The 24,516-nt window shown below is 39.2% G+C and overlaps 1 protein-coding gene across 1 annotated transcript in view; it reads left to right on the top strand.

The window, feature by feature from the left end:
* Nucleotides 1-2,575: 2,575 nt before the first annotated feature.
* The window catches only part of col27a1a (collagen, type XXVII, alpha 1a), a 75,546-nt gene continuing 53,605 nt past the window's right edge, over nt 2,576-24,516 (top strand). The window contains exons 1-5 of the mRNA XM_055052378.1: nt 2,576-2,961; nt 7,496-7,566; nt 11,288-12,771; nt 16,049-16,102; nt 23,569-23,622. Coding sequence (XP_054908353.1) covers nt 2,909-2,961; nt 7,496-7,566; nt 11,288-12,771; nt 16,049-16,102; nt 23,569-23,622 — 1,716 coding nt within the window. The 5' untranslated portion in view covers nt 2,576-2,908. The remainder of the gene's footprint in view (nt 2,962-7,495; nt 7,567-11,287; nt 12,772-16,048; nt 16,103-23,568; nt 23,623-24,516) is intronic.

Below are 24,516 nucleotides of genomic sequence, written 5' to 3' on the forward strand. Positions count from 1 at the left end.
TAGTTATATTCAATACTTACATAATATCTTTCCTCCAATTAGAAAATAGCCTATGTAAGTAGCTGTGAATAGGTTATTCTCTCTATTTTAATATTTTTGTGAATCTATTTCCTAATTGACATTTTTAATATCTCCTTTAGAAGTTATTGTTTGCATTTATTCTGTCATTTAAGCATAACTAACCCAAAGTCGTTCAACTTTTCCGTATGCTGAATGAAAACTATCCTGAAGATTTGATGAAAAAAAGATACAGCTCCACTTTGGGGAGATTAATAAGATGTGGAGGGGAGTCAGTGCACATCATGTGTCAGTCCCTTGAGTTTATCTCCTCCTGAATCAGAAACTGCATCAGAAATCTCGTAGCTGGGGAAAGGATAACGATGAAGGTAAATTTTGCCTATCATTTGGAAATCAAGATCCTGGAGTCTTAAAAGGAAAAGTGGAGAGACACAGCATCTGACTTTCTGGGAAGTCCAGAGGGAAACTTCCACAGTCAGTGATGATTTGGAAAGCCACATTATTCACTGATGGTGTCTCTGTGTTTGAGTGGCCAGCAAAACTGACCTAAAGCGTTCAAGCAGTTCCTGTGGAGAGTCTAATACTGTCCACTGTTCAGAGAAAAATGAGTACATGAAAAATTTTCAGTAGATCAATTTTTCTATATTCAGCAAAAATTTGCAGAAATATATGCTTGAAAAATATAGTTTATTGAAGGAGTATTTGCCACTGGGTGTGCATGCGCACATTCAAATTAATATTTTAAAGGGGAAAAAAGCTATCCACATCAACCTGCCCCTTAAATATAGCATTATGCTAAACATAGCATTGCATATGGCACGAGCCACATGCAATGACCCATTGTTCTGGAGCATAATTCAACATATTCTCTCTGCACTTTTTGGGACTCCACCAATTATTGCAAGTCTGAGGAAGCAAACGAGCCCCAGACACTGGCAATACCACCGCCATCTTTGACTTTCACATGAATCTTGTTTGATGTTAATGATAAACTTAATCTAAAAAGGGACAATGTACAACTCAAACATAAATGTCATGATCTATACCAGATTATAGCATTAACTAATTTGCATCTGCTGTCCCTTTACTATTTACAAAAAAGTATATTTTAAAAAATATATTTAGAGTTTTAGTTGTGGTTTTTAAGCGATTAACACACACATGGTCCAAAAAGTGTGTCTTTGGCTCATCAGTCCGCAAAATATTTCCCCCCCAAATATTGGGAAATATCAAGGCAATGTTTTAAAAGCACATTGTCATGCTATAGTGTGGTGGATCAAATGCAGATACGGGATGTGATGGTGGATGCAGTAAGGATGTTTGAGAAGTGAAACCAAAACTTCCAATTAAAAGTCCAGAGTCCAAAGACCAAAAAAAGGCGACAGGGAGGGAAATAAAATAAGAAAACATGGGCATAAAAAGTAGACCAACAGACAGCAAAGTCAAGCAGAAGCAAGTTAATGGACCAGATCATTAACTTTTAAAAAAAGAGGTGATCATGAACGTAGGTAAAATAAAACAGATACCAAGAAACAGAAGACTAAAGAGTACAACTCTAAAACCAAGAAGCTCAAATACAGAACAGTGTAAACCAAACATCTAACAGACAAGTGCTTATGTTTATTTGTAGTCAACAATAAATATAATCTTGGTAATTCCAATGAATGCCATTTTTGTCTGGTCTCTTTCTTATTGTTGAGTCACACACATTCATCATAAGCAGGGCTTCGGGCCTTTAGATGCTCATTGTTTTTTTTGTGACCTCCCAGATGAGTGGCTGACGTCCTCTTTTGGTTGGCTGGCCACTTCCAGGGAGCTTCATCACCACCTCTTGCTTTCTCCATTTGTGGATAATGGTTCTCAATGTGGTTCTCTGGAATCCCAATTCTCTAGAAATGGACTTTCCAGAGCAATGCATGTCAGTGTGTTTGATTCTCGTCTAATTTTTTCTTAATTTGGATTGAGGCATGTTGATACACATATATATTTTTTTGAATGATTTATTGACTCACCAAATCTGGCTGTAATTAGGTGTGGCCATAAAAACTAAACAAAAAACGTTAACGACTTAATATTAGTACCAGGAGATTCATGTTTAGCATTCAATAAAAACATAAATAAATAAAGCCATCTCTAAGGGGAGAAAATAGGTCTTCACAGCCCTGTGTTCTTCTAAGTAGAACAGATCGGCAAATAGTTTTATTTTCAGACTGAAATTCATAAAAAATAACTCAATATCTCAAACACCAGCTGACCACCAGCGGCATCACAGTTTGACAGCCTCAGGTGCAGCTTTGGATAGACCCTCTTTGTGCGCCCTGCAAGCACATCCTCACTCGGTGCCTATCCAGCCCAACTTTGTCACCGTGGTTCATTCATATGGTTAACCAGAGTCTCTGGGACAGAATCCCGTGTGGCCACCCCCTGGAGAAAGAGGCGTGTAGTTGCTTTCTCCAACCGCTGGGCTTGTAACTTGACACCTGGCGGCGCGGTTCGTTTGCCATCGTTTGTACCCTCAGAAAAATCTATTTAAAAAGGAAAGCGATGAGTCCAGCGCTTCTGACTCCGTAACCCCGCTGAGAAGAACCCACGCAGCTTCCCTCACCGGCCGCAGCAGCGTCCCTCAATCTGGATCGGCATAAATGAATGAGCCACAAAGGAATATCGCCAGACGATCGCAACCTGGAAACTCTCTCTTGTCAAACAAGACAACCAGGAGGATTCTATGTCGAGCTTGACAGGCAGCTCAGCGTGACGTTTTATGTCTGGAACTTCATCTCAAGATTGTCAAATGCGTGAAACGGCGGCCGGTGTTTTCTGCCCCCCTCGCAAAGGAGTCACGCTGTGATTAACGGATCAGGTTTTTGACTGGCAGGACAAATGAATACAAATGAATTTAGGCACCCGAAGGAGAGATTGCAGAACCTCTCATCTAGATACAAAGTAAGTAAGATTTTTTGTTTGTTTGTTTGTTTGTTTTATGTTTGATGTTTTTTTTGTGGGATCCGTTCAGACACTCTTACCTGTGATACCGGCTTCCTTGGTCCAGGACTGATGTCCGCATGGGGTCAAAGGAGGTTCTGAATATTGATCATGGCACATATCGATGTGAAGCATTTAGTGTTGCAGCAGGAATCAGTTAACCTACGTCATTATTAAAATAAAACATGGAAGCTACGCAATACATGTAGGCTATAATCCTTGCAATTCACGTTTATGTTTATTTTATTTGTATTTTTTTTTTATTTTTTTGAATGTTGGAAAACCTAAACGGTTCAATCTTCTATGCGAGATTATCTAACCTGACTCATCTGACAACACAAGGGAAAATAAGGGGCAATTATTAGGACCTATAAAATGCAATGAGAGGCTCATCAGCATCCTCTGCGCCGTCGGATATTTTCCACTGTCCCGGTGTTCCAAGCGGCCACTTTTACGCATTGCCAACAACGCATTAGTGCTTTAAAGAAAATGCCATTAAAACTAACCTTATTGCTCGTTTAATCTGAAATTAGTGTTGAAATTGTGGTGGGGAATAGGCTGCAGATGTCCACAGATGAATGAAAGTTTCATTCATTCATTCATTCATTCATTCATTCATTCATTCAATGTTTAGGACATGCATGGTTCTCTCCTCACGCTATTTGCTCGAAGTTATTATTATCTTTTTATTATCTCCAGGGATGTAACCACTTTTATGTTCTTTAATTAAACAAAGAGATTATCACAGCTGAATCATCAGAACAAGTTGTTGAGCTTCATCCATAAACGCTTTGCCCTTCCTTACTGCTGATGTAATTGCGCAATAAAAGCAACCTACCTGAGTTGTTTTTCAGTAGGCGTCCACATGGTGTCGCCCTTTATATCTAATAGCTTTTGGACAGGTAATTGTTTTTTTCTTGGGGGTTGGGGGGTAACTCAGTTTTAACCCTTAGGATTAGCTGCAAAATCAAATTCAGATCTAATTTCCAATGAATTTGCTAGCCTTTAGGTATTTATCATTTGCAGGACTGAATTAGGTCATTACTGAAATTAGTCACCAAGTGAACACAAAGAGACCTGGTGATGGAGGTGTGAGTGGCCTCCACATTAGTGTCATTAGGGTCTTCTCATCTATAGGAATTTTCCACTGTGTGCAAGTACTTGTGTGTGTGGGGGGGGTGCGGAAGGATCTCCTTTGGGAAACCTTTGCATGGAATCAGTCAGTAGTCTAAACACATGAACAGAAATGGAAACTATACACTGGGCTTTCTGTGTCTAACCTGTACACTCCCCTCTCCTCCCACTCCATCCGACTGCACCTCCCTTCTGCAACAAACCAACCTCAACTGATGTCTGCAGAAAAACAGTGCAGGTTTCAAGACAGTTACAGTAAAACCATTGCAGACTTAGTGCCTACAAGGAATGCAAGCTTTGTTAATCACTGTTAAAATTCCATATACTACTTGGATACTATAAAAAACACTAAAGGAATATGTGTGTAATAATCCACTTTCATCAAATAGGTCTGCTTTCAAAAGAGAGGTTTAGAATAACATAAAAATCATTGTCTGTTTCATTGGATAACATCATAGGAGCCATTGCTCATCCGTCTTGCATTTTGTCTACTCAGCTTATGGTAGAATTTCCAATGCGAGTCATGTCATTGCTCATGGTTGCAGCAATAAAACCACACTAGTCTGAATGTACTGATGTTAGCCTTTCTGATTTATGACTCATTTCAAACAAAAAAACTTCAATTGCTGTGCAAAAGCCTACCTGTCATGGGCACTTCTAAAGCACTCTAATAGAAACCTAAACAAGAAACTAAGAATTTTGAATAAGCAGAAGCCAAGGAAAACAACGCTGCTTCCTGGGTAAACTTGTTCTAGTTTCCACAGATGCAAACGGCCCGAGGAATAAAGCAAAAGTTGTTTTTACTGCAACAACAACCAGTGCATTCATGACTCGATTTCAGAGGATGGGTCTCTCAGTTGACAAGACAAAATCAGACTGTAATTATCTTGGAGGCATGGAGATAACACACACACCTAAACACGCGCGCAAGCACGCGCACACACACACATCCTGTGAAAACCACAGCCAGCTGTGTGTGGGGATGGCTGTGATGAAGCTTTATTAGCATCTAGGGGCTGAAAGAGCAGACGACGCAGACACCACAAATGTACATGTTGCACACATACTCTGATTATAATTATCCAGGTCTGAACGGGATTCTGATGCTCGTCTGTGTTTAGACTAATTGTTGACTCCTTTAAACACGGAGACAACTCTTTGTCAGAGGTGGTGCAGGTAGATACGTTTTAAGACAGCTGCTTTCATTAATTTCTTTCCCACATTGCTGTATTTGGAACCCTGTTTGTCTGCTTCTCTGTGGCCCTCTAGGCACAGCTGCTATACACATTTCCTCCTCTAATGTGTGTGTGACCATGTGTGTCTGGATGACCTCCAGCAGTAAACAGTGGCTCCCCTGACTGTCACTAGAGCCTGGTCCCCTTGTTGAGCTCTCAATACTAACATGGGCCAGTCTTTAGGTTCTGCTGCACACCTGGCGCTGTAGAGACTGCTGAGAGAGATATTTTTGTTTAGCGCCATGTGTGAATGCATATTGGTTTGAGAAAATAAGAGTTATTGGATAAGTGTATGGTTGTATTTTGGCCTCCAAAATCCACAACCTGCAGCCCTGTGTGTGTTTGTGTTTGGGGGGGGAGGGTTCAAAGAGGTGCTCTAAGTGCTTTTGCAGAATCCTGCTTCCTGTTGTTACTCCCATGGAAACTCAGTTGCTTACAGTTGTTTTTCTTAAAGATTGTGTTTTGGTTTGATGTTAACGTTAATCTCAGGATAATTTATGAATTTGTGCTGTAAAGCGGGTTTCCGAATAACACAGTTCCTTGAACTGAAAGTAATTATACAGAGATGTGTTCTTTGTAAATATTCTATTGATTGTCAAATCCACTATTCCTATAAACTGAAAAATAGAGACTTTCACACTGCTACAGAATACGCCTTTATACAACTATTGTTCAAATAACACAGGAATGAACCAATGATAATCTTACTTAATCTCACCTGATTTAGCAGAAGTCGATAATCCCAACATGTATATGTAAAATTCTGATAAAGGGAACATGAAAAGTGACACACACACCTAAAAGATATGACACAATTTCACGGTCCACAAAATGGCCTTCATTCCCTCAAAAGCTTTTTTTTAATGCACCACATTTTTGTGTGACGGCCGCTTTGAAGATCCTGGTCTAAATATTAGCTACTAACTTTGAATGAAATTGAATAAGTACAGAAGTGCAAAGCAAGGTTAGTCATTTCAGAGGCTTTCAGATATGTGTGTGTGGAAGATGTTGACTGAAGTCTTCAAGTGACTCTTAAAGATAACAAGTCTGAGAACGATTAAAATATAGCAGGGCTCCCTTGCATCCAAAACTTACTGAAAGCTGAATTAAGAAGTTTATTTGCACTTCCAACAATAAGTCTAAATGACCATTGCTGACTCAGTGCTTGATGATGTAATTCTAATTATAGTTAGGCTGTGCTCTAAGTATATCACTTAGGAAACTCCACTGGTTTATGAGCCTAGGACTGGAACACATTTAAGATCGGATTGATGTCATTTTTAATTCCATTGATGTGTTCTAATTGTGGGAATTGTTCTCTGTTGTGGTTGATAGCAATAACAATACAAGCCAGTTTTGTTTCTAATAGCATTGTAAATAAAGTTTAGTATTCTCAATTATATGCATTCAACCACTGGGTTGAATGCATATAATATGCTAGGAAGGAATATGTTCACAGAGACTTCATGTCAGTCTTTTGAATAGATAAGCTGTCAGAGATGCTGATAGACAGTTTATACCTGCAGCTTTTACTCTGCTTGATGTATTTAATAATGTGGACTTGTGGGCCGTTTGGGACTCCCCTGGTCAAAATTTCAATTCTGGAAACATTCTGGTTGCATTTCCAACTGGGAACTTCAATAATCCTATTAGTTTTATTATGAATTCACAATTTGAATGCCAACTAAAGCTGCACAATTAAATCAAATGACAATCAACATTGCAATGTGAGGGAAACTGATTGATAATTTTTGTGAATATTACAATTAGATGTTTTCTTAATATCAAAAAGTGATAATGTCAATAATATGCTTAACAGGTTGCATGTACCAAACCTTTCCTTGGTGCCCACGCCTCATATAAATATCAGTGACAAAGATGCTACAGCTCAGAGAAAGTTGTTGAAACATTGTGATGAAAAGGAATATGCAAGATTATTAAGAAATTCACAATATTTTAACTGGATTGGAATTGCATGTCTCCGCATTATCAAACCTAAGACAACCTTTAAGGAAGGATTTTAAAACTACATGTTTTTAATCAAATGAAAATGAAAGAAAGTCTCTGACTGCATATACTGTAACTGTTTCCTTCTTCTAACACTATTCTTCCTTTTTTTTTACCAGGAGAGCCCTATTGCTCTGTACAGTTTTATATTGTACTTGTTACCTGGGACTTACACAAGTACACTCTGAAGGTAAGACTATTATTCATCTCCATTCATTCCTGTTCTTTGTATATTCAAAACAGTTAAGGCAAAAGAAAATATATGTAAGGTTGAGGTGACTTTGCAGTTGTCCTTTGCCTGTTCAGTAAAGCTGTGGAGAGTTCAAAGCCGTAGCAAGATTTCTTTGTGAATTTGAGGCAGCTGTTGCGATGATACCTGTAGTTCAAAATCAATAAAGGAAGCAAATTTAAAGAAGAAATGGTATTAGGACATTTTAACCACAAAAAGACCTTGTGGTTCACTTCACATTTATGAGCTACATAACTCCAGCAGTCAAGAGGGCAAGAGGGCAAGAGGTGAGGTAACGACGCCCTGGACAGGTCACTACTCCATTGTTTTAAAACAACCATTCACACTCACACCTACACCTAAGGGAAATTTAAAGTGGTTCATTGACCAAACATGCATCATTTAAGACATTTGGGGGAAGCCAGAGTACCTGTAAAGAACCCATACAGGCACTGTGAGAACATGCAAAGTTTTTTGAGAATTGAACTTATGATTTTCTTGCCAGGAACCAATACTGTTAATAACAGGTCCAGTTACGTTTTCACCATTTTGGTGGTTTTTCTTGCTGAAGAAGTTCCAGATTTACTCCAGTAAGTCATCACCATATAGAAAAACAATATTACGTAAGACTTAGCCTCTTTGTTAATTCTTAATTCATAGGTTTTGAAGTAAAACATGTCTTTAAAAGGTTTTTCAAATGATTTTAGTAAACTTTTTTTTTTCAATTGAGGAAAAATTATGCCTTTTGCTTTATATGTTATTCCCAAGATGTTTTTAATTCACACTGTGCAACCAGATTGTTGTTTCTACAGATATATTCTGACTGCGAAAGGTTACAACCTTTAGGAAAAGCCTCTTTTCTTAACTTTTCAGCTTTAGTAGCTGAAAGAAAAATATGAGAATATGAAGAATGAGAATAATCATAACTCCTCACACTGCAGTGCTCAGGGGCAGCTGAGGGGAGATCTCTTGAGTGAGAATAGATGACTTCATCCTCTACAGCGGATAAAATTACAAAGACCCTTGGTTTTTGTATTTGTGCTACATTAGTGAGTTGGCACAGAGCAATGCTATGAGCTCTTGCCATGTGCTTGACACACTGATGTTCAAACATGTATGTTACGCTATGAAACCACTGGGTTAATGTACACTATGCCCCTATAATAGTATAATTTGTTAAATAAGGACTTTGGAAACGTCAGTATGTACATTACATGTAATGCATGTCCTGCTTCACTGCCTCGTCCTGCTGTTCCTTGCTGCCAGAGACCACACAAAGAGGAAAATTTACTGAGGATGACTACACAATACACTCAGTGTATTCCGTAGTTCTATTTTACGAAGACCTTATGTTTTGAGGCAAGAAAAGCTTTAGAAAACCAGACTGTGAAGACATCTTAAACCTTTATTTGGAAAGATTTTCTTTGACTCATAAATTCAAAAACTCTTTTTGCACCGAAGCAGCTGTTCCCTATCTTAGGTATATTCTCTCCACAAAATAAATGCACACTGCATTATAACTTTCAGCAGTTGTCGTCTACTGTACAACTCAAAAGTCTGACCGTAATAATTTTTTCCAAATGTTTTTATTCCAGACAAAGATTTTATGACCAATGCTTTTCCGGAACATTGCGCATTAAGGCAACTCATCCCTCTTCTCAGTGCATGGTCGAAGGTCTTGCACTAAATGTAGCGAAAGAAGCCGACCGAAATGATCCAAAATGCCAACATGCAGTGACTGGCTGCTCCCAGAAAGACACAGGAAGATGCAATTTTATATTTTGTAGATTTGTTCTAAAGAAGTATGCTAAACAGGCAACCACAAGAGCGAGTTACCCTGAGGACAATAGAGATAGTGCGGAGCCTGTGGGTCACAGGTCATTGGGAAGATGAAAGCTGGGACTACTTTGAGACTGAATGCTGACAGAGTTAAAGCTGTATAAAAAGCTGCATACTGTATTCTGGCTCCAGGGAGGGAGATTGTATGCTCATTTCTAAATATCTGAAGAAAACACAGTGTCAATCAATAACCTTGAGTTATTTTGGTGAAAGCAAGTCAAATAATCCAAAAATCTAACTGGGATAATTTAATGTGTGAAAAGAATATATCAGGCTTTCCAAAGCTAATCATATTGATATTGAACTTTAAATGTAACATATTTGATTATGCAAGTAAGCTACTGTGTGCAAAATACACAGAGTATTTATAGATATTATACTTTAATTAATAAAGATTGATCATTCAGAGGTTTTGTGGCAAAAGGTCTATTTTTTTAAAGCTTTGAACTGATAGTATTGACTCCAATCTATTCTTATTTCTCTTACAAAACTGTAAATAACACCGGCACATTTATAACAAATTTCCTAGAACACCTCTGAGTTACAGAGCTGTCTCTTTGCTTCACTGAAAAACTACAAATTTGGGAAATTATTGTGTAATTCTCCAGGTTATGGAATAGATGTATATGTTGAAATAAAACCAAGATAAATGTTTTTTTTTGTACTTTTTTGCAAGACATGTTAAAGCTCGCTTATTGGAAATTAATTTTATACACTTGTTTGTTTCAATCTGCTGCCAATTTCACGGTGCACCTTAATATTTAGTAGTTCTCTTTGACTTGTGACAAAATGTGCTGACTATTAAAACTATAAAAGAAAGATTTAAGCCCCTTTAGGATGCAGTTGGGTTCCAAGACATGCATACAAAGTTCAGAAAGATGTTGCTTTAGTCTCAACATCTACATTTACAGAATTTTTTATTTATTTATTTTTAGCTTCAAAGCAGCTGAATTTCAAATAACCTGATTTCAATCACATAAGGCGTAATTCAAGACGTGTAAGCTGTGGGCAACGTAGTTTGAAATTAGAACCAACACTTACAGACGTTGCATCACATTTTATTTCAGGCTGCTCTTTTGACAATTTGCAGACCATTAAAACAGAAAACATGTTACTGTTGTGGCCAGTTTAATGCTGTTTAAGACATCACAAGTGGCTTATGGGCTAAGACTGAGAAAAAAACAACTTTGTTTTGAGGAACATTTCTGAAACTGCTCATTCAGTGACCAAGACAATAGGTAAAATAATCAAAATAGTCTTACTTCCCTGCAGTGTTAAGCTGAAAGTGTCTTACAAAGTAGCTCAATGCTTTATATGGTTTACATTCTTATGCTTTGTTTTGGTAATAAGATGCATCAGTAAAGTTTTTTCATATTCTATTAGGTTGATTATATATAGCACACTCTGCAAGTATTGACATCGAATAAAATAGAAGATGTGGAAGGAAAAGCTTTTGTTCAAGTTTTAGGTGTTTTTAATACTCTTTGAAGTGAATAGGAGTTCTTTCTGCAGATGTAGAAATGTAAATAATGTAAATATCCTTGCAAAGTTAATAGCAAGATACAGGGTAGGAGAAGTCTTTTATTAGGCTATAAAATTGTTGTAAACCTGATTGCTCTTCTGCAGTCTTCATGTTATGGTGCTATTCCATACCACAGTGTCCATTGTATCCTAATAAAATTGCAATGTAATACAACCTATTTAAATGATCTAAAAATGTTTACACAGAACGCTAATGTAGTCTTCGTTCTAAACATTAAAACTCAGCATGCTGTTCAGATAAGAAATGGAGCATATAGCAACAGGCATGCATGACTAACACTGCATTCTCTTTTTTTCCCAGATGTTGATATCCTCCAAAAGTTGGGGCTTAAGGGACAGAAGCCGTCACGTTCTGTGCCAGAAGGGGTCATTCCATTCAGAGCAGGGATCATCCTCAACCAGAGGGCGCATATTGAGGCTCCATTGCACTCAGTCCTTCCAGCGGCCATCTGGCCCAAGTTGGCACTGGTCCTGAGTGTTCGCTCACATCGTGTAAACAGTGCTTTCCTCTTCACTCTGCTTTCAAGCAAAAAGAAGCTCCTTCTTGGTTTGCAGCTTGTACCAGGTAGTCTAGTCCTACACACAGGACTGAACACCTCAGTGACACTGCCCTATGAGCCCCATGATGGCCAGTGGCACCAGCTGGCACTGGAAATTAATGGAAAGACAGTGACTCTATATGCCTCCTGCGGAGAGCAGAGTGTCCAGGCAGACTTTGGGTGGGACAGTGAGGAGGGACTGGCTCCAGAACTCCAAGGCTCCTTCTTGCTGGGGAAGTCAAGCCAGCACCAAGCATCAGGATACTTTGAAGGAGCAATTTGCCAGTTTGATCTGGTCCCTTCTGCACAGGCAGCTCACAACTACTGCAAATACATTAAGAAACAATGCAGGGAAGCTGACACTTACAGGCCTAACCTTTCTCCTTTACTACCTATTCTACCAAGAGTAACAAACATTTCAGCTACTCTTACTACCCCTAAGCGTGGTGATTCAGACACCGCAAGGAAGACCACAAAGTTGAGCCTTGCCAGGAATGTCGCCGCTGCTGCCTCAGCTGTTAGGTATGTGACCTCCACCCATAAAAAAAAGCTAAATCAGACAACCATACCCACTCCCCTGCTAGTAACTGTGATGCCAACCACATCCCAATTGGGTTTCGTCGTCCCTTCTTCCCTAACCAAGACTGAAACTGTAACAGCACCACTCAGGACACCAGCGCCGCATGCAAAATCTCCAACCCCAAACTTGAAAGCGTCAGATCACAAAACTGCTAAGCCCACACCACCACCAAAGCCTACTCATCAAAGCAACTCAAAAGAGACTATAACAACAGACAAGAAGAAATGTACCACTCCAACCACCAAATCCCCCAAAATCAAAATTGACACTGTTTTACAAGACCAAGCTAGAGTCCTAAACCAACCTCAGCCCACAACACCCAAGAAAATACTCCCCAAGTCTAAGGTTTCTCCATCCAAAGTTTCTTTGCCCAATTCCCAACCAGATTATGTCAAAATTACCCCCTCTAAACCAACACTATCCAAAGAAAAATCATCAGTCCCGAAAACTATAACTGCTAAGCCCCCAAAGCCAATTTCTAAACAAACTACCAAGCCAACAAAGAAACCCAAAACTACCAAGGCTTCAGTCACTCCTCGACCTACCAAGCCTACAGACATAGTAACACCACCTGCTACTGATGATTTCCAGAGCTGGGAGGTGCCACCAACACAGTTCTCAATGCTGACAGGACCAAAGGGAGAGAAAGGAGACCCTGGCCCACCGGTAAGTAATTTGAAGTAGTACCACAAAAAGGTTAATTAAACTGAGAATTGAAATTTGAATTATGTTCTCTGTTGCTGGTTCTGGGTGGCCTTTTCTAGAAAAAGAAAAGAAAATTAATGTCGCACTAGAGTCAAGCCAGTCGGTTCTGAATTTTGTCAAAACTTATGTCAAAACTTTTTACAGATGCCAGTTAAGTCAAACACAAACACTTTAAATAAAAAGCCTTCTAAATACATTTTCCGTTGTCTTGAACAGTTTAGGATTTCCTAATTTACTTCCTTACATTCTCCATTTGTTCATTGAACCATCCAGGATGGTTGTGACGTGCCGCGTTTCACGCTTTGCCATCTCTTGACCAGATTCCTCTGTTAGAGACTAGTCAAGGTCACACTGAGCCCCTTTCAGCTCGGGGTTGAAGGTCAAAGCAGTCGGCAAACACTGAGTTTCTCAATACACGCACAAGGTTAGGTCAGGTCTTCAGTGTGTCGCCTGAAGCTGAAACCCAGCTTAACCCTTTCAAGAGGTCAGTTCACACTCAGCCTCAGAATCTGTCTGCATTACAGGTGACCACTCAGCTTAAGTAATTTCTTACTTCCAGGTCTCTGCTTTTTGCAGATGCACTAAGACTACTTCATCACCATTAATGTGTGCATACTACTATTTATTTTTCTGTATTTTTTTTAGGTTTTATAAGTAATCTGTGGTTTTTGTATTGTTGATGCAATGTACTCCAAACTGGGCATAAGTTGTGGGATAGACAGATTAGAGGGAATTACCAGAGTATCTTATGCTAAGTAAATATTAAAAAAGAAAATTTACACTGTTTGCTACAACAAGTTACTATTGTTTGCTTAATTTAGCAAAGCAAAGGTAATTTCTTCTGACTAATGTGACAGGCTTTCCTACCGCTTTGAAAAGTCTTCTCGTAACCTGAGTTGTGCAGCTGAATCTATTTCATATAGTACCTAAATTGATAAATGCTGCAAGTGAAATTGTTAAGCTAATGTAGTGGCCATATGTTTAAATTTAATGTGGTTATGTGGCAATTAGATTTAATTTTTCAGTTGTCTGCCAGCTTTTAGGGACATTTAAACAGTTAGAGCTTAAATACTCTTGCAACCAACAGAACTTAATTTGACTAAATCTCACAGCATAAAGTGCTTTAAATAAACATTTAAGCCCATTTTGCTTTTGTACAATTTTTGATTTTATGGCTGTTTCATTTTATTGTGGAGAAGGAGAATATCAACCAAAAATCCAGATAATATGAATTATATTGAAGCTGATCTGAATTTACCTTTGTTAGTATTTGATTTCCAACAAAACATGTCCTAGGACTTCATAAAACCTTTGTTGGCAGTCAACAGCAGTTACACATTTCTTGTGGTCTCCAGGTTTGCTCAAAATCTCAAAAAGGATTTTGGCCCACTCATTTGTAAAGAAACTCTTTAAATCTTTTAGGTTTCTTGGCTGCCACTTGGCAACTCGAAATTTCAGGTCTCTCCTCAAATTTTCTATTACATTGAGGTCATGAGATTGGCTAGGCCCCTCCTAGTACTTAATGTGGTGTCTCTTTGGCAGGGTGTTTTGATTCGTTTTCTTTCTGGAATACCCTTCCACAACCCACTTTCTGTGTTCTGGCTGAGGATAGAAACGTATCCTCCAGGATTTTATGTTACATGGCTCCTTCGACTACAGGATGCATTAAAGTCACCCTTATTGAGAAAAAAAAAGAAAACCAGAGCATAATATTTCCATTTCCATACTTAACGGTTAAAATTATGTTCTTCATGCTCAGCATTTCTGTTCCTCCCAACAGAGTGAGTTGTGTTGATGCCAAAAAGCTTGATTTTGATTGCACATTTCTTATTTCCAAGCCTTCTCTGGCAGGGAAACATGAAGGACAGTCAGGATTTAAAACCAGTACTTTGAATGTTTTCTGGCAAATGTGAAACTGACTTACATATGAGGTTTGCAAGATCACAATCCATTTGTGGATCTCTTCAGATCTTGGATAAGTTTCTCCAAGGTAAATGGTTGTGGGCTGATCCCTCACTTTTTTCTTGATTATCTGCACCCCATAATGTAAGATCTTTCCAAATGTTCCAGACTAATTGATGGTCTTTTCCTATTTTTTCACTTCTTTGCTTTAGCTTTACTACCTCATCTTCAGTATTCTCTGCCAGTTCTTTAGTGCTGTCCCTGGTGATGGAGATGAAGGACTGAAAGAGACAAATTCTGTGGAAAGGTCTATTTTATGCACATACCACAAGTGCTATTAATGAATTAATTTGAAGCAGATCTTATCCAGCAATTTTATCTACCCCCACAGAGGACTGAAAACTAGGCACTGTCTCCTTTCACTGATTGATTGCTTATTGACTAATCTGCCCACCAGGGCACATCTGCATGTGTGCAATTAAACAAAAGTCACCCCACCGTCATCAGCTTAGCAAGTTTGTCGCTATATTTGTATTGGAGCAGTTGCACTGATTATGTGTTGTGACCGTACAATACAGTGTCAATTTTTTTAAAAATTGGATAAAATAGGAATCAGCAGATCACCAATCTTCTTATACCAGTGATTAGCTTGACAATTGAATTCGGTGCAACCCTGGTTATATTTTTAAGAGGTATAAAATCGGTTGAAGATGAAATTGATGTGAACATGAATTTACACTTCAGAGCATACAATTCTGAATGTAAAGTATTTCAGACGATCACAAAATGTTTTTCCTTTTTCCTATTTAAATGTTGAATGTCTGACACTAAGATGAGGAAACTTGTAATTTAAATTTATGTGACAAAGATAAATTGAGGATATCTTTTAAATGCAGAGCATCTATATGAAATATTAATCATGGGATCCACAGGCCTTATGTCGGCCAAAGCAGCTACAGCAGCTCTGTTTTCCTTCCTCCTGTCCTTCTTTTCTAATTAAAAGAAAACGAATGAGCAGAAGCCTGAAAGAGACACACAGAGGCATTGAGTGGCGCAGGAAATGACCTGTTATTTCTAGTCTTTCTGCAGTTTCCTGCCGCATGAGCTCTGACAGTTTTGATAAATACATTTTAACTCTTATCACCTGGAGATTGAATTACTTCAGAGGGAAAGAGGACCACTTTTCTTTGACACAGAGCAGAAGCATTTAAGCATTCATCAAAAAACCTGAGCTGATGGATTTGACAAATATGACTGTAGAAGACTACTGGGGTACTGAAGAGACTGTTTGTTTGGTTTGTCAGCATGGAGCACTGATTGAAAATTTTCTCTCCAGGGACTGCCAGGACCTTCAGGGAAACCAGGCCTGCCAGGCAAGAGGGGTCCGCAGGTAAGTCTGGCTGACCAAACACATCTAGACATATCCTATGTATCGTTTCTTGACACATTCTTGCATAGCTTATTACAATAGCAAAGGCTGCATCTCTGTGCTGAAGCAGCTAGATCCCACATCATTTTAAATCCCTCTCATTGAGCAGCTGATGCACGCAAGCTCTTTTGCATGCTTGCAGACAAAGTTCTCCTATGCAGGCGGATTGACCATGTTCAGCACTAGGCTGCGAGTGCTGACCTCCCACCCCTGAGCATAAACAGGAAAACTGCTATAAAGACGGCCTTTCAAAAGCATGTCTGTGCCACAGGATGCCTAATAAAAGCACAGTAAACAGACTGAAAACACACGGCTTCACTGGACTTTCTCCTCCTAACTGAGCTGTTGTAGCAAGCCTCACGGACGCTTCGTAAGAATCCTGCTCTAGACTAATGAAGGATTCTATTTTTCCAAACCAGTTAGTCAGACGTAGTCTCATTCAAGAGTCTTCATTTAGCAAATGTCCTTCGCTAAATTGCTTCTCCTTGAAATTCATGGTTTTGAAAATGTTTCTAAAAGTTGGTGGAGAATTTGGACAACCATATTCTACTGCCTTTGTCAAAAACAGAAATATTCTTACTACATCTGAATCCATTTTAATGAGGTATTGTGTCAATATTTATACAACTCACTTTATCCACTAGTGGCACAATTAGAGTTAAGAATTGTAGCTTTTAGAAAATTTCCTCAACAGCTGTGAGAGTGTTTGCCATAAAATGTTCTCCCCTGTCACAAAGAGCTTCTTTGAACCTGGTGAACTCTTTAACTTTCCTGCCGGTGCAATCAGCATCTCGAAATTGTCCCGTGGTGTTTAGTTTAAAATCCCAAAAAACACATGAAACTAAAATGCAGCCCTCCATTTATAGTCTGTCACCTATAAATGGATCTGTGGTGGCATCTCTGCCCAGTTGGACCTGCTCAGAAACTCTTCGGTGGATCCAGCCTGGCCAGATGAACCACCTCAGTGCATTGTGGAGGAGCAGCAGCTCTATTCCAAGTTCCCTTAACGTAGGATTGAGCCAGACTGAGCTTAGCCGCCCTACAGAGGAACATCATTTCAGTTACTATATTCAGTTATTCATATTTTATGACCATACATGAGGGTTAAGACATAGATTTGGGTAAAGCTTTGTTTTGCGGCTCAGCTCTTTCTTCTCTAGATTACTGACTTTGTGGTTTTTGAAGAAAGCTCAGATCATTTCAACATTAAAGTTCTGCAATTTACTCTGGAGTATACCTTATTATGAATAAAAGTATAGGAGGATAAGAAGGTCTTTTTTCTGGGTTCATTGGAGATAATTAAACCTAAAGTTCCACAATTTCATCTCAGATAAGCAATGCTTATGATCCAAATCACATTTAGGTAAATTAAACTTCAATTTAGCTAGAAAGGCCTCCTCAGTGCAGTGAAACCTAGTCAGACTAAGTGTAATTCAGAGTCCAATATTCTGTGCTTTCTGAAATACAGCAGTGTTTTCAAAAAATGTAAATATAACATATTTATCTACTGTTAAAATTTTGCACAGACTTTGATAAGAATTTTTATTTATCCAAATAACACAATACGGAACACAACTTTTTGTTCAAGTCAAACAAAAAGGATGCATGATTTTCTAGATTTAAAAAAAATCTGGAAAAATTGTATATTTCTGCTCTGTCCCCCTGAGTTAAAACTCTTATTCAGTGTCTCTACAAACTTTGCACATTAAGGCTGAACCCTCAGCCGATTCTTATTTGTAAGATAATTCCATTTCAGTCAAAGTGGAGAGAAAATGTGTGTAAATTTCACAGTTTCGCACGCAAAACCTATGCAATCTTTGCCAGAGATTTCTAAATGGATTTAAAACTGGTCTTTGATCCATTTTAACACATGAAAAGACTTTCAGCTACACCGTTTCATTGGAGCCTCTGTTCCACTCTCAAGTCTTTTGTAGCCTAAGAGAGTTTTTCTTTGAGAATGTCTCTGCATTTACTTTCATGCAGCACAGATCAACCTCTCAAGTTCCATTGCAAACAACAAAAAGTCAGATGGCACTGCGTTCCGTACACCTCCACAAAGCAGCTTGCCATTGTCCCTTAAACATATTCTCCAACCTGAGATGTGAATCTCCATTTCTCCACCGCAGATACGAGTACAGCTTAATGGCCCATATGTACCTGGCTTATTCTTATAGTTGTTTTCCCCTGCCCTGGCTTCCACCCTTCATCCTTAAATGTTGATGCAGAGTTCGCAAAGTGCATAAGATGAAAGTCAAGTTTTACTAAGTATCAATGATTTTGGTGCAAATTTAACAAGGGATTCTTGCAAATACAAGGATCTCTTGCAAAGTTCACAATGTCTGACCACACAGCCATTTTATTTATGACGTTACAACATGGGATTGTGTACATGCCTTTGCACTAATCCCACGCTGTGAAGCAAGGATGTATGCATATGTGTTTATGGGCTTCCTATATTAAGAGTAAGGCCAATTATGGAGCTTTTCCTGTAAACAAAATCATTTATCAAGTTCAACTGCAGCTGCCAAGTGTGTGTGCTAACACATGGATGCATGTACACATATTTACACAGATGGAAACACATACTTTGTGCAAACAAATGCTCTCCAAAAGCCACGCCTCTTAACCAGATGGACGTGTGGTTTCCATTTAGAGAAAGAGATTCACCACATCAGGGACATAATCAACTCCAAATAGCAGCTCTAGGCTTCAAGCTTACAGGTGGTGAAATATAAATTGACTTATTTATATTTCACCACTCGTAGCTTTGAGTGGAAGTTTTGGAAAAGCTTCCACTCAAAGCTTTTTGAGTGAACCCCCAAGCTTCTACTCTTGGGAGTCAGCCGGAGAGTGAACTCCTCCATCATTTTTCCGCCCGACCTTCTTTAGCCCTGGATTACTGGAGTTCTGTATGGTAATACACAGAGGCCCATTGAGCCCCAGAACCGTCACCCGTGAACCTTGACCTCTGGTCTGGCACATGTGAGTGTGAGATGCCGTTGTCATAGTAACAAATATCTGCTTAGACGCTTTGCAAGGTGTCCATGAATGACCAATCCGACCTTTTCCTCCAGGCGTGTTTGTGGGTGTGCGATGATGAGGATGGTAGGAGGGTGTGAGAGGAAAAGTGGATGCTTCATGGGCGTACAGGCCGGTGTCTGTCTCGGGCACTGCCTGCACAGAGTTGTCTGGAGCCTCATGGGTCAAAGGGGTCTTTGTCTCAGAGGAAGAAAATCTCTGTCACCCATCTTTCCCCATGCTTCCTCCTGCACAGCGCTCCTCTGTCCTTAAATAAATCCTTGAAACCTTCATCCACCCATTTGAACACAAAGAAATGAGAAAAACGTCAGATCTGACCAGTCCGGTCAGAGGTTTACATAAACTTGTCAGTAGTAAGATCTTATTGGCTTTTATTAATGCATTTGAAGTGTTTATTTTTTGTTTGTTTGTTTTTTTTTTTGAAAAGGATCATAGAACAAACAAAATTTTTTTTTTTTTTTTTTAAACCAAGATTTGGGTGCACAAGTCTTGTCTTATTGTGGATTTTCTCTACTCTAGAGAAGATCAAAATGTTACACCTAGAGTTTTAAATGGACACTTACGCCCTCACTAACACTTGGATAAATGTTCCTGAGCAAGTCACAGAAATGCCAAACTGCTTTGTAGCCAATAACAGACTTCAGGCTTCAGGGTCTTATCAAAATTGGTGGAGTTATTTAAATCTGTTGGTATCCTAACACATTTTCGATAAATTTGCAATAGGTCTGATTGAGGGACCATTCTAAAATTTTAGGCTAGACAGCTTTGTTCATTCTAAAACCAGCCTACAAGCATGGTTGGGACCATTTCCCTTGGCAACGTGTCGGCTTTGTGAGAGTCTTGATAATCCTCTAAACTGTGATTAATGCTTCCTGTGCTGGAAAATGACTAATATGTTTCAGGATAATAAAAATCACAACCACTTTCTAGTTGTTAACTTTTGCAGTCCCTGTTAGTACCTTCATACATTTTTATATTTGGGCAAATAAATATCTAAATTTTTCCATCCAGTCAATTTCAGACTCGTCATGACTTTTATGAGCTTTTACTGTTTTTGTTGTGCTAATGCGTTGGATTACTTAGAACTGAAGTTGACCAGACCTCGGCTTGGTGTCTGATGTATTTACCTCTGAAACCGGCTGTTAAAGCCGCTCATTAACACAGTCTGCTGCTGTAATTTACGCGACATTATTAAGCTGAGAATTCCACTCCTCTCAATCAACAATGGCTAGACATGCTTTTGAATCTCTAACGAACAGTGAAATGTTTCCCCTGGAGGAAAATGTTTTCTTGTGTACATGTCCGGCTCACAATCTGTAATTATCAGGACATCAAGTGGTTTCGCATGCTCACTTTACTTTATGTTAGGTCATTAGATGTTGTCCCAAAGAGTCTTGTTTGGCTCAATACCACAGAGTACTTCTTTTATCTTTTTTTTCTACCTTTATATGCATTTGAAGTGTGTTTTATGTGCCAGGGTCTGTTTGTTGCATAGCCATTTAAATCTCGGTGTGGGAATGTAATGATAGAGGTGATATCACTCAGCGAGAATCAAGTTGTATAACATAGAGTGTAGTGCGTGACAAAAGTTTTCACCTCCTTGAACTTTTCCACATTTTGTCATTTTACAAACTTAATGTATTTTGCATGAAGGTAGTGTATAAAAAGGTGTAGTGGAATTTATTAATAAATCTGAAAAGTTTGGTTTATATTCATGCTCCTTTCTGCTCTGGAACCACTAAATAAAATCCAGTCCTATCTTCAGAAGTCCGTCTGTTCTGTCCTGTCAGATTGATGAAAGGATTCTGGTTTTCAATAAGACAGAATGAGGAAAAAATAGCTGAAAGGACGTGAACATGAATGTTTGGAGTCCACAAAGAATGTGTTGGATGGGAACATTTTTATATGAACCACAATGACGCCCCGAATCCCTGTTCACTGAATAGTGGTTTATTTAAAAATTTTTTTTATTTAGTAGCCCTCAGCTGACTTGTGCTCCACCCTAGTGCTCTCTAATTAGACACCTGTTGTAAGAGAAAGGCACACTACATAAAAACAAGAACATATACAACCGAACCCCAGTGCCAGCCCATGCCCGCTAGTGCACTGCCCAACCTGTGGTAAGCCGCTGGTTTAATTTTGAAACATGTAATTCAAGCGTGCCTTGTTTGTTTAAGGTTATTTAGGGCACAACAGCGTTCCTTAATGCTGTGTGGACAGACCGCCTCCCATGGAATGCCAGCTGCACTAAAACTCAAGGGTGAAATGGGAAGTGTGTGGGATGAAAAGATCTTTAAAACGTCACAGCATTCAGAAGAGAAGAATTGTACATTGTGAAAAGGAAATGTTTATTTTATAGCATTTTTTTCTTAAAGTAGTAGGAAACAAAAAGTCTTCTATGAATGAAGAAGGTTGGACTTCCAGTGCCTTGCAACAAACTTAGCCATATTTCAACCACAACCTGTAATGTATTTTAATACATTTTTGTGGCAGATTGGATGCAAATCTAAAAAGTGTGTCGCCTCAACAGAGACATAAATCTTGGAGAGTCTCAAAATATTTCTTCCAGGATTGCTCTGTGTTTAACTGCATCCACGTTTCTTTGCCTACCTAAGAAAACATCCCCACAGCATGATTCTGCCACTGCAAAGTTGCACTTTTTGGGAACGATGTGTTCAGGGAGTGGTGCATTGTTCAAACCTGAGTGTTATTCTGTCAGGATCTTATCTGATCAGAACATCTTCTTGCGAATTGTCGCTGTGTCCTCTATATTTCTGTGGATCTCTGCAGCTCCTCCAGAGTTACGATGAGCTTCTGGGATTGTTTTTTGATTGATGCCGTTCATGCCCTGACGATCACTTTAGGTTTGCAGTTGTTATTCACTGGTGAGCAGACCTTACCATGGTGTGTTTCAGTTGTGTTTATACTGATATTAAATAACTCACATGTGAGCTTTATTTATTCTGTAGATGGCTTCTAAAAACAAGTCCACCTGTTCAAAGTTAAATGGTAGAACACAAATGCTCGTATTTTTAACTGTACAATATTTGAAAAACATGTATTTGTCTCCTTTCCATTGCATTTCTGCTGCTCTGTTACTTAAAATCACAGTGAGATACTGTACTTTGGATTTTGTGGAATAAAGTGTCAAAATTGGCAAAAGTTGATGGAGTATGAATGATTTGGCAAAAAAATCCTGATCTTGACTCTACATCACAATAAGAAAACAATCTCATCTTTTGAAATGTGCAAAAAACAGAAGATCTCTTGTATATAAATAAATTTTCTGCCTTAGGTGATCAAGACAAAACTGTCATCAGTTTCTGACAGAACGATCAATTACAGCAGAACGGATTTATGCAGTCTTGTCTGCACCAAACCAAAAAGTCTGTTTTTGAATTTTTCTCAAAGGGCATTTTTGTGGCACTGGATAGTCAAGTCCAAACCCCAAAGTGTTTTTCTTTTCTCTCACTTGGAAAAAATGGGTCTTTGAGAGTCTAGTTGACAGTTGGTGTCGGCTTTTGATGCAGTTGATCAGACCTTGACCATTAAAGCCTCGTTGTTTGTTTGACCCAGTTCCTCAAGCACTCATGGCTATTCTTCTACACTCAACACAGCCAACCCTTGACCCCTGAACTGGGATAGGTTAGGGGCCTTAAGGTGCCACATCACATACAGAGAACAGGGGGGAGGTCAGAAATTCAACAGGAAGGACTCTCTCAGGGTTCCTGAAAGCAGACAGTCAGACGGGTTGATGAGCGTTGTGCAGCCCACCCCCCACGCTCCTGTCTGCAGGCAACAGCTCAAACCCAAAAGCAGTTATGGATTCGTTCCCTGGCTCCCAAAGTTTCTTTGCTGAACCTTCCCATGGGGTGGGGGGTGCTGGATAGACTGTGAGGGTTCACATTACCAATGCACTACCATGACTGATCTTGCTCTGTTTCTGTCCATCTCCTCATAATCTGCCAGCGCAGACAGACAGAGATCTGCGGTGAAGTTCAAACTCGCAAGTCTGTGACATTGGACTGTCAGCATTAGTCATTAACTTGCCTGGCTCTTGTGTGTTTGTTTGTGGCTGGATGTATGGAAGTGGGGGTTGGATCATGAGCCAACTATGGACAGGAAAACACAGCCATATGTTGGAGCGGCTCCAGGGAGCCCCATTTTCCATGAGCCCCCCTGCAACATCAACCCCAAATACCACATGCACACACCCACCCACACACACAAAGTTAAAACATATTAGCAGTATGGTTTAGTTTCTCCAGACGTTCTTTAATCTTGTCTTTGCTATGGCAAAGGCACACATCATGCATTTTTACTTGTAGACTGAAAAGAATCCTACAATATTTTTTATGTGTTTTGTTTCATCTGATGTTTTTTTCTAGGGCGAACCTGGCCCTCATGGGAATCCTGGTAGACCTGGTCCACCTGGACTAAAGGTAAACGGTCTTAGTCAGACTTAAAATCACAAGTAATCATTTTGTTCTTAAAAAAAACAACAGTAAACCATGCTTTTATATCTGCCCTAATTTGACTGTATATCTGCAAAGGCATGTTGCATATTAATTATTTTCTGTGTGTGTGGGGGGGGGGGGTGTGGAGGTGTGTGTGTGTGCGTGTGTGCGTGTGCAAGCTTTAAGGAAAACAAGGCTATGGAGTTTTACTGCTGCAGAAGTGGGGTCACTAAAGTTCACAGCAAAGCCACGATACTTGACAGCTCATTAACTCACTAACACCACTCCGCCTATGTTAGAATATCCAAACTGAACTCAAGTTATTTTAGGCTTTAATTGTTGACACAATATTATCCAATGTTTGAATAAGTTTAAAAAACCGTGCACAGATTTTGCAGTTTCTGTATGAAGGCTGACTCTGTGCTTCTACCGTAACCTGAGTACAAAGAAGAGAATAGTACATTGACACCAAGGGGGGGTTGAAATGATTTATCCAAGTGTCAGGGAAAGACATTAAGAGTCGGAAAATAAGAACTCCAAATAAATCTTACCTATTTTAACGTGTGAAAAGGAGATGACCTTGCCCAAGACAAATTCTGCATCCTCCATAACGGTCTGAAATGTTGTATGCATTAGCAAAGACTTTGTGTGTTTGGAACAACACTCAAGAAAATATCGAGGTATTGAATACAAGCACCTAAAGTGAATTTGTCGTCATGGAGTAGTTTGAAGTGCAGTCCCTGCATCAGTTTTGTTCAGGCAGACAATCAGAGTGCCTCCTAAACACTTCTATATTGAGTTTTCCCACTGGGAGAAGACCCCAGGGTTGACCCAAAACACACCAGAAGGGCTGTACTTAACCTCTGGTCTGCAAACGCC

The sequence above is a fragment of the Poeciliopsis prolifica genome, unplaced genomic scaffold (genome assembly GCF_027474105.1).
Source record: "Poeciliopsis prolifica strain line A6 unplaced genomic scaffold, Auburn_PproV2 SCAFFOLD035, whole genome shotgun sequence".
In the NCBI taxonomy this organism is placed as follows: Eukaryota; Metazoa; Chordata; class Actinopteri; order Cyprinodontiformes; family Poeciliidae; genus Poeciliopsis; species Poeciliopsis prolifica.